Source organism: Cyanistes caeruleus, chromosome 5, assembly GCF_971803275.1.
Source record: "Cyanistes caeruleus chromosome 5, bCyaCae1.hap1.1, whole genome shotgun sequence".
Taxonomy (NCBI): Eukaryota; Metazoa; Chordata; class Aves; order Passeriformes; family Paridae; genus Cyanistes; species Cyanistes caeruleus.
This window is the reverse complement of record NC_141705.1, coordinates 38,554,021-38,569,714: the sequence shown is the minus strand read 5'-3', so window position 1 is coordinate 38,569,714 and position 15,694 is coordinate 38,554,021. Positions and strand designations below refer to the sequence as shown.

The following is a 15,694-nucleotide window of genomic DNA, read 5'->3' as shown; positions in this document are numbered from 1 at the left end:
ACTTTGATGTTACAGCACATTTTTGCTATGACTGGTAGAAAGATTAGAGTGTGAGACAATAAGGTAATGAGACTTTATCAGCAGTTATGAATGTAAAGTATAGGAGTTTTAATAATTTCGTACCTTCTACTTCCTTTTCCCTTTTTTTAAATTTTAAACTCAGTTAATGTCAGTTCTAGTGCAGACAAGATCAGCATTTCCTGATCTTCTGAGTCTGCATGACCTGGCTCAAGATTACTTGCCATAATATGTTAGTCTCTATTTAATTCCTGTTGAAAATGAAGGTTTTGAGTACCTTATATGTAATTTACTGACTGGATGTGGAGTTTTCTAGTCTGTCATTGGTGCTCAGCATTTTTTAATGTGATGACGAGGGAAATGGCCCTATTCCTCTGCAAGAGGCTTGCTGCAATATCTGGTTGGGATGCAATGGTCCATGTATATGATGCATTATGGCTTGAACTCAGTTCAGTATCACTGCTGGGAGAATCAAACTTCCATCTCTCCTTATCTTTTAGAACCTTTTCCTAATCACCAAGTTAGGGACTATTTACAAGTGTGAAGATGGCATGCTTGTGCCTTACCATGAAGGAAATAACTAGAAGCAAAGGACTAGCAAACAGCAGAACATTATTGTTCATTATTGTGACAGGTGATTAAGGCCTTAGGAAGTCCAGTTTTTTCTGGACTGTTTAGTATTATGGCACTCTCTAGAGGTGAAACATGTGGACTAACACCTCATAAGAAGAAAGAGGAAATTGAGCAGAAATATAGTCAGGAGACAGTCTCAAGTTGGGGCTTATACTTCATGTGTTTTGAAAAGAAAAACATAAAAATTTCCAACAGTAGGGACTTGAAATACTTTTCCAGGGAGAGTCTGAGCTGTAATTCCAGAGTGGCAAGATGCCCTTGAGCACCAAATGAGGCAGCCCAGACAGGCACAAGGCTGTTATATCTGTCTTTGTGGCATCTCTTACTGCTCATCCACTGGGCTCCCTGCTGAGGATGGGAGTTGCTTTGGGAGCTGCTCTGGAGTTTCTGGACATTCACCACTGGTTCTGATTTCCATTTCTGCTCCCAGCTCTTGAAGGTAGGTGTTCTGGTTTTTGATACTGAGTCCCTCTCTGGACTGAATCCTTGGTGCACTGCCCAGTAAAACAAAAAACTGTTTAAAAATCACAGTTCTTGGTGCCAGCTGAGACAGAAGAAAGTAAATGTCAGGCCAGAGAGTTATTGCAGTGTGTTTGTGAGAAAATTACTTCTCTGTCTTCTGAAAGGTACAGTTAAGTAAGAGGAATTCTCATTATCCCTATGTAATACTAGAAAAAAATAATGGTATAAATAACCTTCATTCTGAAATGGAAGCACTAGGGAAACTGAGAATTTCAACTGTATCAATGAGTCATCTTGTTTTGCCTGCTGTGGGCAACACATTTTCCACTGAGTGCAGGATTACACTTTCTTATTTGGCTGCTATAATTTCCACTGTCTGTGTCAGAGTAGAAATGTTGGGACTGGTAACTCCATCTTTTTCATTGTTAGTCACCTTCATAAAACCGTTCTTTGAAAATTAGGAGGGGTTTTTTGTTAGTTTATTTGAGTTTTTTATTTATGAACTCTTTTTGGCATGCAGTCTCACCAGCTAACACAATCCAGAGGGTTTGTAGAGCACATTCATATTAATCTTTCTCATTTGGGTGACCTTGCTAAACTCTGTGCAGATAGCAATCATTTAAATTATTTTTGCATAAATCAGGGAATAAAATTTATCTGATCTTCTGATTTCACTAGGCATATTTACCATCTTGTATGACTGAAGTCTACAATCTGAGGCACATATGTTTACCTGTATTGCAGTTTGACTTTATAAACAAAAAAATGAACAATGACAAAAAATAAAGATTTTTGCTGCAGTAGAATTTCTCCCATATTTGTGCTTCATATCCTTTTTTCTCCATTTTTTGTTTGTTCAGTTTTAGGGGATTTTTTTGATTGCTTGCTTTGATTTTGATTTTGATCTTTATTTTTTCTTGTTGGAGGAGTGCTATAATACAAAGGTACTCTGGAGTGTGTATTTGTTTTTATGTGGGTTTTTGTTTGGGTCTTTTTGGTTTGGTTAGTTGTTGTTTTCTAAATCTGAAACTACCTATGTGGTGGTCTTTTTGAGAAAGGATGTAGAGAAAGTCTCTGGCTTGCCATTTCTCTAGATTTCATAGTGTTTTCTTGCTCTTATGTGCTTTCTTTAGTAATTTTTCTGTCATTTTCTCAACTTAGTTCTCTGATGCCATTCAAATTTGAGGTTTCCTCCAAGGTCTTCAGGAGCCGAGGCTCTCTTTCAGTTTCCCATAGGAAATGCATTTTTATATAAAGAGTTTTTAGTTATGGGGTTTTGGTTTTTTTTAAATTTGCTAGCATTCTGTGTATTTCTCCTCATCAACATGTAGCATCATATGAATATCCTGTGAAATTTTAGTGGTCCAGTAAAAAAGATTTATGGGATCAGTCCAGTTACAACCAGACTCACCAGGGGTCCTGTCATTAACTGGAAGAGACTTTCCTCAAAGAACAAATAGGAAGTAGGAAGAATAAGAAAGATATACAGAAAATATAGGAAGAAGCAGGAGGAACAAGAGACTATTGCAAATGTAATAGATCTTTCTATGGTAGTGTTCCCAGATGATAGTATCACATAATCTTAAAACTTGAGGTACAGATAAAAACCCCAAATTTTATAATATTTTCTTTCATTGATTAGCAATTTCTCAAAACCACAATACTTACCTTTTAAGTTATAAATAGGTGTAGCCCTTTAATCCCTTAATATTGATAATACTGGCATCATTTGCACTAGTAGTAAACTAAATATAATGAATATGGTAGAACAGCCACCTTTCAAATAGGTTTTTCTGAAACTCAATAGCACTTTGCAAGTTGGTTGATTCTTACAGGCTTAGGAAGTTTAGAAACTTCATAACAAAATGTGTTTTTAGCTGTTCTCTTCTGCCCAAAATAAAGTGATCCTCAGAAAAGAAATTACTAATTCGCCTCAATAGAAATTTGGCAAGTGTAACTCACAGCAACACTGGGCTGATGGATAATCATAATTCCCATGTTGCCCATAAGAAATGGAAACATGGAAAAAAATTATGTTAATTAAATATCTTGAGTGCTGAAATGACCACACATGTGCAGGGAAAATGCACAATTCCTTCATTGATATTAGTAAGCTTTGGACCAATTCACTTCTCGATTTTTACTGAGATAACAAGGCAGACTTTATTTCAAATTGGAATATGATGTAGTGAGTTTATTATATAGATTAATGAAAATTTGGAATTGGTATTGTCAAAAACTTACCAGTGCTCATGTACCACATTACTTGCATACAATTGCCACTAGAATTGGCAATCGGTGGCTGCATCCCAGATCTTCCTGGCTTTCATCGCTCATTCCCAAACTCTGTCCCAAAGCAATTCCTGAGCAAACATCTAGGAGATTACAGTAAATAGCAATATAGTTAATGATGGAGGAGTGGGTGGGAGAAAAATATGCATGTAGATGCCTGAAGAATTGGAAAGTTGGGAAGATAGAGAAATATTGTATGTGAGTGACGTATTTTGATGCCACTAAAATGACATAAAATGAAACAGTTCCTTACCCCCAAATTTTCCCTCCTACATAAGTGAAAGCTCTGTAGTCTGTGGTGATTTCTGAGCTTTGTGTTGGTCATGATGCACAAGTTGAGCAGAGAACCAGTGGATTCTTCTACTTACTATGAAGCTTAGGTGCAAGAAAAACTCAGTCTGGAGATCAAATGTAGATTTTTATGGGCTTAGTTTAGACTTCCTTATTGATTTAACAGAATGTGGATGTGCTAATTTAGATTTGGGACTTTCTCCAGCCCTTCTACCTGACTGTGATCCTGTCATCCTCTCCATCCCTAAACTTGCTCCTCCCAATTCAGCAAGTTCATTGAACAAGAGTGTTCTTATAGGAATTATTTTTGAATGCTTGGATCCAGTTGATTCTTTTATAAATAAGATTGAGTGATGTGAAGCATTCCAGCAGTAAAAAGACCCAGCACAAGAGAGTTTCTGATTCTGTTGAGAAAGACACACTCTCAATAAAGACAAGCATTTTAAATTATCTAGCTTCTGGACACGGTCATATTTAGGCTGCTGCTCCTTTCCCCTGTGGAGCAATCCCTGTTCCGATTGACTCTGCAAACAGTATTATGTAAAGAGCACAAGGCTCACTACTCAAGTAGACGTACACACATGCCCACTCATGTATTAGTCTGTGTTTGAGTGTCATCCAGCAGAAAGTTTAAGTGGAAAGGGAAATTTTCACTTGTTCTAGTTTCAGGTTTCTCCATCAGTACGGCAAAGATTCAGTTGATGACCCAGAAAATCAAGAGGATACCTGATCAGGAATTGTGCAAGAGAAACTAGACACATCAGCCACAGAAAAATGAGTTTCTTTTTGTCCTATGTTTTGTTGACTACTGATCATTAGATCAGTAATTTAAGAGCTGATCATTTTAGACGTGTGTTTGGATCTACTTCTTCAGAAGCATCGAATTCCTTACGCACCACAATTTTTTACCTTTATCCTTCAATATCAGTGAACAGTGAAAAGTACAAAATTTTACTCTGGATGATAAAGGGAGATTCTAAAAACCTTATCATGTTGATCAAAATGGAGCTTTTTAATATTGCTAAAACAGTGAATATTTCTGACCTGTTTTGTTGCTGAGCCATTAATCTTCTTTAGTTGAGTGTACATGAGAAAAGAGGACTTGACTTGAGGTGAGAGTAGAAGTTTGACAGAACACTAGGAAGCTTAGAGGTGAGCATGTCTTTCATAGTTACTGGTTTTTTCCCAGTTAGACTGTTGTGTCCTTAGTAACATTTCAATATTTCTTTTTCTTTTGTGTAGAAGACAAGTGTAGTTAAAATCAATTCAGTGAAGCTCGTTCATCTTCCTGCTACTTGAACCCTAAACAGAGACTTTAACCTTAACTTTGAAACATTTAAATTCTATTTATTATCTGACTGATATTTGATTTTTATGATCAAGTTCAGGTAGATCACTTTGAAAATTGTGTTTTGCAGATTGAGAGACATGACAACTGTGCATATGACTACTTGGAAATCCGAGATGGAACAAATGAAAACAGTCCTTTAATTGGTCACTTTTGTGGCTACGACAAGCCAGAAGACATTAGATCTACCTCTAATACCCTGTGGATGAAGTTTGTTTCTGATGGAACTGTTAACAAAGCAGGATTTGCAGCTAACTTTTTTAAAGGTAAGTTTTAAAAATTATTTTAGTTTAAAATGGTTTTGGTAATAAGTTTTAATAGTAAAACTTATTTAACTCATATTTTGGGAGTTGTGAACAGTTTATCAATTCTTCTTGGACTAGAAAAATTATGAAAGGATGTTAAAAATATTTATCAATCTTTTTTTACTAATAGACTGCATTTTCTCTAAAATATTTTTTCCTGGGCATACAATTTATTCAAAACAAAACAATGGAGGTTTTTGAATCTCCTAGTAAAATATGTCCAAAGAAGGAATATACTCAGCACAACTTTCTACTGTCTGAAGGTTCAGTTAATCAACTTAGCTCTGAAGCATATCTGATTTTGTCAAAAAGTGGCACTTTTTATACATTGTGTTATCAAATATAAACAGTATAATTGCAAATGGATTTTTTTCCTGTTTTTTTGTTTACTTTGTCTAAACCTTGTCAGCTTTTTTCTAATCTATTTTCTGGATTGGTCTGCTTTATCATTTTATTACTCTCTGTAAGCAGGGGAAAAGCCCAAAAAACCAGATCAGAAATCCTACTGAGCAATAACCTCCTAGTCTTCCTTCAGCTATGGGTGTTTTTGGGGAGAGGAGGGTATCATACAACTGCAGCTATGCCTGAAGCATTTGATACATGGAAAGTTTGTAATTTGCACATGGTGCTGCTGGTGGCACAGTCAAGAACACAGGCAGTGGTGTGGCCATGGTGATGCTTGAAATGCAGGTCATGCCACCAGGAAAACCTTTTTGTTCTTTTGAAAACAAACCATGGCTTTTCTAATCCTAGCTGATAGTTTTCATTGTAGAAAATTCTAACTCTGAGGGCTATAGGCATGAGAGTAGGAGTTCTGATTTTTTTTTCCTGGGAAATTACTTGTCCTGGTGTAAGAAAACACTATTCCAGCATCTAAGGAATATTTCAGTAATGACTCTCATGGGTACATTTCAGAGCTAGTAGAGGAACACACAATTCCTTTCCCTCCCCCAGCCCTGATTCATCTTGTTCCTTTTAATATCAGTAGAATAAAAACCTAGGATTTGAGGATTCTGTTAATCTGTTTTTGAGTATGAATTCAGGATAATGTACAGATTGATTCTGAGGGAGATAAAGTGCCCTTCAAGTGACCCTACTGTGGATTTTCAATCTTTCCTTCAATACTTTGTACAATCTTTAGATTATGGCTGCCTGAATTACTGTATGCTGCACACAAAGTGCTTATAAATTAGTTCTGCAGCTGTCAGTAGATATTGTAAAAAAAAAAAGAAAGAAACCCAAACACCCACACCCCACAAAGGACAAATTTTTATTTTCTCTATTGCAGGTCACCTTAGCATTTGAAAATCCTCTAGCCAGCAACCACAGTGTTTTATGTAGTGCATCTTATAATGGCATGCGTATGGGTATCTGGGTTAATACTGAGCCAGCAGTTACAGCTGAGGAAGGTAATTATTTAACACATTTTTGCATTCTTCCCTGTCTTGGCAGAGGAAGATGAATGTGCCAAACCTGACAATGGTGGCTGTGAGCAGCGCTGTGTAAATACCCTGGGCAGCTACCAGTGCGCCTGCGATCCTGGCTACGAGCTTGGTCCTGACAAGAAGAGTTGTGAAGGTACAATATTGCTGTCTTAGGGGCTCTTAAAGCTCTCAGAGTGCCATTGCCTGAATGAAATGTGACACGTTTCTTAGGCTCTGCCTGAGCACCATGAAATCTGTGGAACCCAACCCAGAAAAACAGTGCTGTCTTTTTAGAAATGATACCAGAGCCCAGTTCGTCCCATATCAGCAATTTCATTTTTCCGATTTTGCTCTTAGTCAATCAGGAATGGTTCAAAGCAGGACTTCTTATCACTTCTGACACTATTCATACTCACCATAGCAAAGTTTCTCAAGCAGACAGTTACCAGTAGAGTAATGTGCTACTTTCTCAGAATCAGTGTTTAATGATCCCTCTGACCACCTCTGACTGGGATGTGCCTGAGAAGCTGGCAGGTCTAGAAGAGCAAGGTCCTCTATTTTAGCTCAAAGCTCAGAGTAATCCTTCCCACTCCTAGTCACATTGTGAATTTTTCTTACTTCTTAGGGTGAGCAAAATGTGTTCAAATTACCATTTGGAGAAAAAGAAAGAGATAAGTGGAAGTCTGTGTAAACATAGGATTGAACTGAGATAAGATTTTGCATTCTCTGCATATTTCATATCAAAGGAGAGAACCATAAGCTCTTGATCATTACACACCAATTATTGTTTGATGTTTGCTCATAGACACCAATAAATCAAAGGATGGCACAAATTTATTCTTAGATAATCTGTTTGACTAGGGAATGGATTTCGAAAACTGGAGTCCTTGAAGTCCTGGTTTTCTTCTGATGAAATTCATTGGTCTATCTTTTTTCCAATTTCCTGGCTTTAATTCATTATTTTTCGCAATTTGGGGTAGTTTCGTCTAGTTTCTTTGAAATTCTTTCTTGTTATTTTGCTTTTGGATATGTGGGGTTGGTTTTGTTTTTTTGTTTTTTGTATGTTTATGTGAGCTGGTGAAAGTCCTAGGTTAAAGGCATGTTAAATTGTGGCTCACATCAACCTGGTTGAGCTTTTTTTGATTGTTTTTCCTCCCTCCCCCACCTTTAGTAATGAGAACATTGGAAATATAATTTGTTTAGATGTCTGCATATTAGGCAGACAATAAGACAATAAGTTTAAGGGGGGGGCCATGAAGACAGAGGTTTCATCTTTGGATCATCAGCCCAAATTTAGGTAAGGAATTGAGTTTAGTCTGCTTGCTGACTCAAGTCAGAATATTAGAGTAGATTACTTCAGAATACTCTTCTCTATGCCTCTGAAAAATAGAAAAGAGATACTTTCCTGGCACCCAAACAGTGAAGCAACTCTGTCAAAAGAAGTCACTCAAAGCACTGCAGTGCAGTGTAGAACAAAAAACCTGGGCAATCCCTTAAAGTGTGTATGTGTTTGTTCCTGTTGAGGTGGCACTCACTGTATGTAGATAATTCTTGGGACTGCTGAATCAAAATTACTGTGCAGTCACTGTGAACCTTACTTCCTCATTATAGTTTGGGCCTTTGAGGGGTGAGCTAGCTGTATTAATTCACACACGAGCAGAAGCCTCTAGGTCAGAAACTTTGCCCTATACTTCACTTCAGTGTTGACATGCACTGAAATTTGCTTTATGGTCTTCCAATCCAAGTCTCCACCAATGGCAGCATATTAGGAAGCATTAAGATTTTCTTTTTTCACTATTTCCACATTTCCTGCCCATGCCTCAAGGATCAATGGAATTATGATCAAATACAGAGACTGAAATCTCTGACCCAGACTGGATCATTTGAGGGGGCAGCTTGTGTCATCCGGGTACAGTCTCTTTTTTTGATACAAAAAAAACTTTTTTGAGTTGTGACCCAGGGTCTTAGTCCACCCATTCCCATCAGATTACTTTAATGTGTATACCCAGAAGTGTGCTGTGTGGAAAACTAGGGACCAGGAGAAACACTGGTGTGTGTCTGACAAAATGAGCCTTGACACAGTGGCTGGTGAATTCTCCTGGCTGTGTTAGATGGAGTAGATGCAGTATGTGAGATCATCAGCTAGACTGGAATAGCCAGGTTTTAAAGCATCCAGTGTTAGCAGAGAGCAGTTCAGAAGAGCTACCCCCTTCAGCTCTTTGGAAAGAGATTTGTGGATGATTTCCAGTGCTGTCACAGAGCTGTAATGGTATCAATGTAGCAGAGTGTGATGGAGAGCTTCTCTAAATCCCATTACTTTCCTTTAAAAAAAAAATAAAATTGCACAGATGGAAAAGATTAATGAGTTTATCCTTTGCTAGTTGAACTGCATTCAAAAACATAGTACAGTATTTTTCTGTTTTATGGAGGTGATTATTTGGCTTATATTTGTAAATAAGAGGTATTTTCTCTTTTAATTGAACATCCATGCTTCAGCAAAAGTAATTGTGACTGACATGTACATGACTGCTCTTCTAAAGAAGTGACCCTACCTGGTAGGTTATGGGAGGCATTTACAGCCAGATGAGCTGAGACAGGTAGGGCTGGTTCCACATCAGCAACCACAGAGAGAAGCACATCTTATGTATCCCTCTGTCGGAAGAAGGGTGGTCAAGGTCTTGGGGAGGGCGGTGAGGTCAGAGGACTTGCATGGGAAAGGCTGGGAGAGAATAACCAGAGTCTCTGGAGGGAAGGGAAAAGAATGAATATGATAACGCCTTGTGTAGTCCTGACACTTATCTCTGACCACAAACCTGCAAACTGTTCAAGATAGAGGCTGTCTCTTTCTCTTTGTTTGCACCAAGCGTGATAAAGCAAGGTTCTGATTAGTCTGTCTGGGCATTGCTGCATATAAGTAATGAGTAATGACTGATTCTTCTCAGTGTGCTTCTGTTTATAGTAAAACACACTGTCAGTCAAGAGATGATGTTCTCTTTTATTTTACAGCTGCTTGTGGAGGACTCCTGACGAAGCTAAATGGGACTATAACCACACCAGGGTGGCCAAAAGAGTACCCTCCAAACAAAAACTGTGTGTGGCAGGTGGTTGCCCCAACGCAATACCGTATTTCGATGAAGTTTGAGTTTTTTGAGTTAGAAGGGAATGAGGTAAGTAACCGTGAACAAAGACCTGCACAATCTGTTACATGCTAAATGGTTTCACAAGCATTTGAGAATAGATATTGTCTTATAAAACCCTTGCTGACCTTTCATATGCTGACAATAAGCATGGATATTCTTGTTTTCGTTTTGGGACCGTTTCTGGATTCTTTCAAAACAAACATGGAAAGAATAGCTCTCTTTTACATATCATCTAAATGTATATGTATTACAAAAAATTTTAAAAAATGTTCTCTGCTGAGTCTCAGCTGACTTTTTTTATCAACAAAATAAAACAGAGCAAATGGGGCTGAAGCGTATTGGAAAGAATTCAAGAGAAGAAAATCTGGAGAAACCAAATCATCTTTACAGACTGACTACAAAGAATACACATAAGCTGTGGTTAGTGATGGAGTGAGGGAGCATATAAATCACAAGTATCTCACTGGGGGAATATTTTGAACTGAGCAGTACCAGAAATAAGGCCCAATAGAACAGCAGCAGTTTTTGAGCTGGGCAGCCCCCAGAGGCATGGGGGATCTTCTGCACAGGTAGGAGTAGGAACAGGGCAGAGCCCTCCATGTGCTGAAGGATGCTCTTTATGGCTTTAAACAAAGTTGTGGGGGTTGCAATGCTTTTTGGATGAGAAGCAGTAAAATGTGGGTTTCAACATCCTTTTCAGCTTTTGTTCTGCTTTGTAGGCAGTTCTCTGTCATATCATTGAATTCCCTCACCACACTCCAGTCGTAACATGCTGTAACCACTGAGTTTATATGCACATTCTTTACAGGGCATTAAGAACACAAATCCCAGGATGTTATTTCTGACTAAATAAATTTGTAGCAATGTGGTTAGTATAAAGATGGCCCACCTTTTGGGCAGAGGTATTTGAAAGGACAAAACCTGGAGTTTAATTTATAACTAAGAACCAAACCAGCTATGGTTTCTCCAAAATACCTCAATATTATTTTTAGAGGCAGCAATGTGAGATTTTTTTTTTCCTCTGTAATTTTTTGGAGTGAGTTCTCCAGTCCATGAAATTCCAGTTTTCAGTGATATATACATTACATTCAGGTCCTGTAATCATTATTACTAGAACTGCAAGAGATGTAATAAAAGCTTAAAAGTCCAAAAGAATTAAAATTTAATTACCATTTGAACAAGTAATAAAAACCTTTTTCTTGTACTTTATTGGTACGTGAGCAAGATTTACAAGGAAAACACCTGGCATGGAATGAAGTAACTTTTCTAAGGTCATAAAAGATGTGTAACATAAGCAGAAAGAAAAATTCTAAATGTGTTTCAGCAATTAAAGCCGCTGGCAGTGGTGTAGCCATGATGACACCTGAAATTGGAGTTTGATCATCTCATGTGTTACTTAGTCTTGGCTCCATACTGTTAAATAGTAGTACTAAGGATAGATGCCTCTGAAAATCAGAAGAAACATATCTGGAAAATTCTAATATATTGTCTGAGTGCAGATATAAAATGTATACATTTATCAAGTACTCAATTTTTAAAAAAAATTGTTATAGGTGCTCTGTTTAGACCATATATCTTAGACAATTACAATTTTAATATTTTACATTCACATTGTGCAGTTTAACTTACAAATTTTTTTCAGTGCAATGTAGTATAGAGGACGTTAGATCTATCTGAAACTACATTTGATTTCTGATCTAAAGCTATGCAACCATAAAAACTCAACACTATTTTATTGCTGAAATTGGTTGGTCTTATCAGTGTAGTGAGCTATATTTGAAAATCACATGCATTATTATAAATACGTCTTCCAATTAATCTAGATCAGCATGTGGTAATAACTCAAGTTTTATGCATCTTTGTATTCTTTCTACTGTACAGAAAGAGTTTCAACTGAATTAGTCACTTTTCAACTCTGCCACATATGAAAATTCTCCCGGTAACAATAAAAGTTTAATCTGCATCTTCAATATATTATATTAAAACCAACTGGAAATTATGACAAATTTTCACAGACAAAATTTCACAGAGAGAACAACAAAGGCCGAAACATTTTTTTTATTGTTCCCTTCCAGCTCCCCTGACATTTTTTTTACTAGAAATTGCAATTTTTCAAATACAACTTGGATTTAATGGACCAATATAAGCTCTGTATGAATCCTCCTGGCCAATGTTCTCCCTTAAGCTATTAATTGCAGACAACTGGGACATTTTTGATTAAATGATTGATAGTTGAGCCTAAGAAGCTTAGAAGTTTTTGGGTGGATGGCTTTAAGTTGACCAAGGGATTATGCATTGAAGGTATTACCATGAGAAGTAGGCCTTGCATAAGGGGTTTTTATTACATTATATCACTTTATTTTTAACCTTTTAATGAAAATGGCATACATCCTGTTCCAAATTATAGCTATGCTACTGTTAATGAAAGTTGCATGGTTTTAATAGTGGAAGGTTATATATTTGTAAATAAATGAATATATCTTAAATACGTAATGATGAAAGTTTACCTTGTAATTTTCTAAGTGAAAATTAATATTTAAAAAAATCCTTGAAATGCAAGCAGTAGAAGGTTTGTAGGCTTGAGGTATGTGGTTTATAGCATGCAGATAAGGTATCATTTTCAGGATGAATGTTTCTGGATTTAGTTTACTATCAATGGAATTGTCAGCAAAAGTAAATTTACTTTTTACGTTAAGCGGAAATGCTTCTAAGCATCTCTAATTTAAACACAGGTTAGCATCTATAAAAATGTAAGTTTGAAGGTAATTCATATTATAGCTATGTGTTAATAACCTTAAAATATTCTCACCTAAAATCAACCAATTTGCAAATACTTTCAGAAACAGGAGAAAGTGAAGAAGGGTATTGTTCATTTATTATTCAGCAGCAATATATATACCAATCAGAATTCTGATATTTGTAAACAGCTTCACGCTTTTATTTTGGCTAGCCAAATATTTTTTCTTTCTTCCTTTTCTCAGGTTTGCAAGTACGATTATGTGGAGATTCGCAGTGGCCTTTCTTCTGATTCCAAACTCCACGGTAAATTCTGCGGTACAGAAGTGCCTGAAGTTATCACCTCTCAGTACAACAACATGCGAATTGAGTTCCGATCTGACAACACTGTCTCAAAAAAAGGCTTCAAGGCACACTTCTTCTCAGGTATAGAAAAGTGCCTTTGTATATCTCTAAGTGCCTCTGGGCGTTCACTGGCAAGGTGGAGCAGCCACAATTTTGGTGTGAGTGGCTTCTTTGCTGATGGCTTTCCTGGTAGCTTTGAATTAGTTTTATTTACATAAATATAAACCTCTCCTGTCTTAAAATACCATTACGAATTGTAATGTCTGTGGAATATATATTTCACGTATCTGTATATACTTAAATAACAGCAGAAGCTAGTAAACTTTGTGAGATACAGAGGACAAGAGAAAATTTACTGTATTTCTATATTTTTATTAGATTTCTTTTATCCTAAGTTTTGTAGCTATTTTTTTCAGATCCCAGCTGTAAAGTGATACGAATTGCACACTGTGTACGCTTGTATTTTTTCTACTCAAGTCTCTTAATATATTCCATTTGTTGGGAAATTACCACTTTGTGGTACAACATTTGTTTAACATTATGGGTACATCTGTGCCAAACTTTGCACTTCTTAATGTTTTGCAGAAGAACAGGGTTTAAGATCTTGATCTTGCAAAAAGACCTGTGTCTTTTTATTTATGAGTGTAATTTTACTGAGGGGCATCAGAGCGGTGGAAGTTTATATCATACAGGACTTATACTGTTGGATAAAGTTACACAAGAGTGAAGCTTAAGATGTGAGGCAATATTTGCTTAACAGTGGCCTCTGCAATTACCCACTGAGAGTGGAATATAGAAATCTAGCCCTGGCTGGAGACCTCTCCGTGTCTGTTGGGAAAGTTTGTTTTGTGTTTTTCCTGTGTGTTTACACACACACACAAACACACGAGGATGGATATCTTACCTTGTGTAAAACAACACAAAACACCAGTCCCATCTGCCCACCTCCCTAGACCAGATGTTAAACAGAAGAATTTGGGAGTTAGATTGTGCCCCAGATTTTTTGATAGCAGGGAAAAAATCTGAATCTGGAGAATCATGATTACACTTAGCATGTAGTAAAATATATGACCATTATTAGCATTTGCTTGCTCAAAATATTTTATCAACACTGAAATGAAATGGTATTTCATTGCTTACTGTTAATAGCTAATAACTATGGCTAATAAGAATCTTTATAATGTGTAAGGGATGTCGTTTGGAAAGTGAAAAAATATCTGCCAAAGGAAACAGTTTAGACTCTCAGTATTTTCTCATTATGACTACTTTGATACTTTTATTAAGCAGCTATGAAAGACTAAAAAAAGTGTTTTGTCTCATACAAAGACATAACAAACATTTGATCTCTTTTAAGTATATCTCTCTGGTCATAATCTTCCAAAGATCCATCTTTACCCATAGTAACACTTTATACTTTTAAATTTGTGATTTACATTAGCAAGAAGCATTCAAGTTTTACTCATTATTTGATGAATAAATACATATGGGCACACAACAGAGCTTCCTCCTAGAAGCCAACCACTAGTCATTTTATGTAGGTCTAGTTGTGCCAGCAGGAATTGTCACATACTTGTGCTTTTTACAGGAACAAATATTGACATATTCAAGTTCTAAAAACTGCAAATGAAATCTTACAGATATTTCATATAAGATTGGCAATAATAGCGTAGTAATTCATATAAGCTCTGTGGTTCAGAAGTTGTGTTTTCTGGACATCCTGGTCATTTATACATCTATAGTCAGTTAAATTTTGGTTTCAAACAAATACCTGCATTTATATATTTTGCTCAAATGACTTTTTTTTAAATGAGTGGGTTCCACCAGCGCTGTATCTTGGGGAAAGACTAGACTGAAAGGTCATGGATTACAAAGCATCGGGTTGTAATTCTTCAGAACTGATATTTCCCTTATATACTTCAGTTCTGAATGAAATGTTCTTACCTTTCCTTCACAAGTTAGTTGACAAAAGAAATGTTTAAGTGATGTCATTGATCACAAACTAAATTCTTTAGTTGGGAATAGTTTTGAACTAATGTGTTTTGTAATTAATAGAAATATGTGATATGTCCTAGATATGGTATAAATTTAATCCCTTTCCAAAAAAAAAAAAAAAGATAGTTTGATATAAAAGTCTTTGAATCTGTAAGTGTATAAATTTACTGAGTGCTTCATAATTCCCTCCGGCCAGCATTTGATATGAGTTCAAATATCTGAATATGAGTATTTAATTTTATTCCTTCTCAACTATCTTCCATTTTTTATAATTTATAGCAGATTCCATTCTTCTGTGTCATCTGGCTTTCCCTGATTAACAATGTTTTCTGATTAAAACAGATTTTATAATGCTTGAGACAAATAAAACTTCTGAACTTAAGAAGTTCTTCTTTAGAAGAACTTCTAAAAAGAAGATGTAATCTCCAAATAATTAATCAGAGATCTTAGGACTGTCAGGACTTTCTTATCCCTGAATTCCTTAATGTGGGCATAATACACTATTGATCTGTCAGTGAAGAGCAGACTTGAGACTTCAAGTATTGTGACTTTTGGGAGTTGATGACATAATTTTTAAGCTGATGAAGTGTTGGGTTTTTTGCCTGTTTATATGTATATTAATCTTAAGTATCCAATAATTTTAGAGTGATATCTGAGCAGAAATACAACTTGATTGCAGGGATTTACCAATATTATTAATTAAATCAC

At 36.3% G+C, this 15,694-nt stretch overlaps 1 protein-coding gene across 22 annotated transcripts in view; it reads left to right on the top strand.

Annotated features, from left to right (window-relative positions):
* The window catches only part of TLL1 (tolloid like 1), a 126,368-nt gene that overhangs the window by 91,285 nt on the left and 19,389 nt on the right, over positions 1-15,694 (top strand). For all 22 annotated transcript variants that reach the window (XM_086891088.1, XM_086891102.1, XM_086891101.1 and 19 more), the window contains 4 exons: positions 5,115-5,310; positions 6,802-6,927; positions 9,780-9,940; positions 12,895-13,075. In XM_086891088.1, the coding sequence (XP_086747214.1) occupies positions 5,115-5,310; positions 6,802-6,927; positions 9,780-9,940; positions 12,895-13,075 (664 nt within the window). The remainder of the gene's footprint in view (positions 1-5,114; positions 5,311-6,801; positions 6,928-9,779; positions 9,941-12,894; positions 13,076-15,694) is intronic.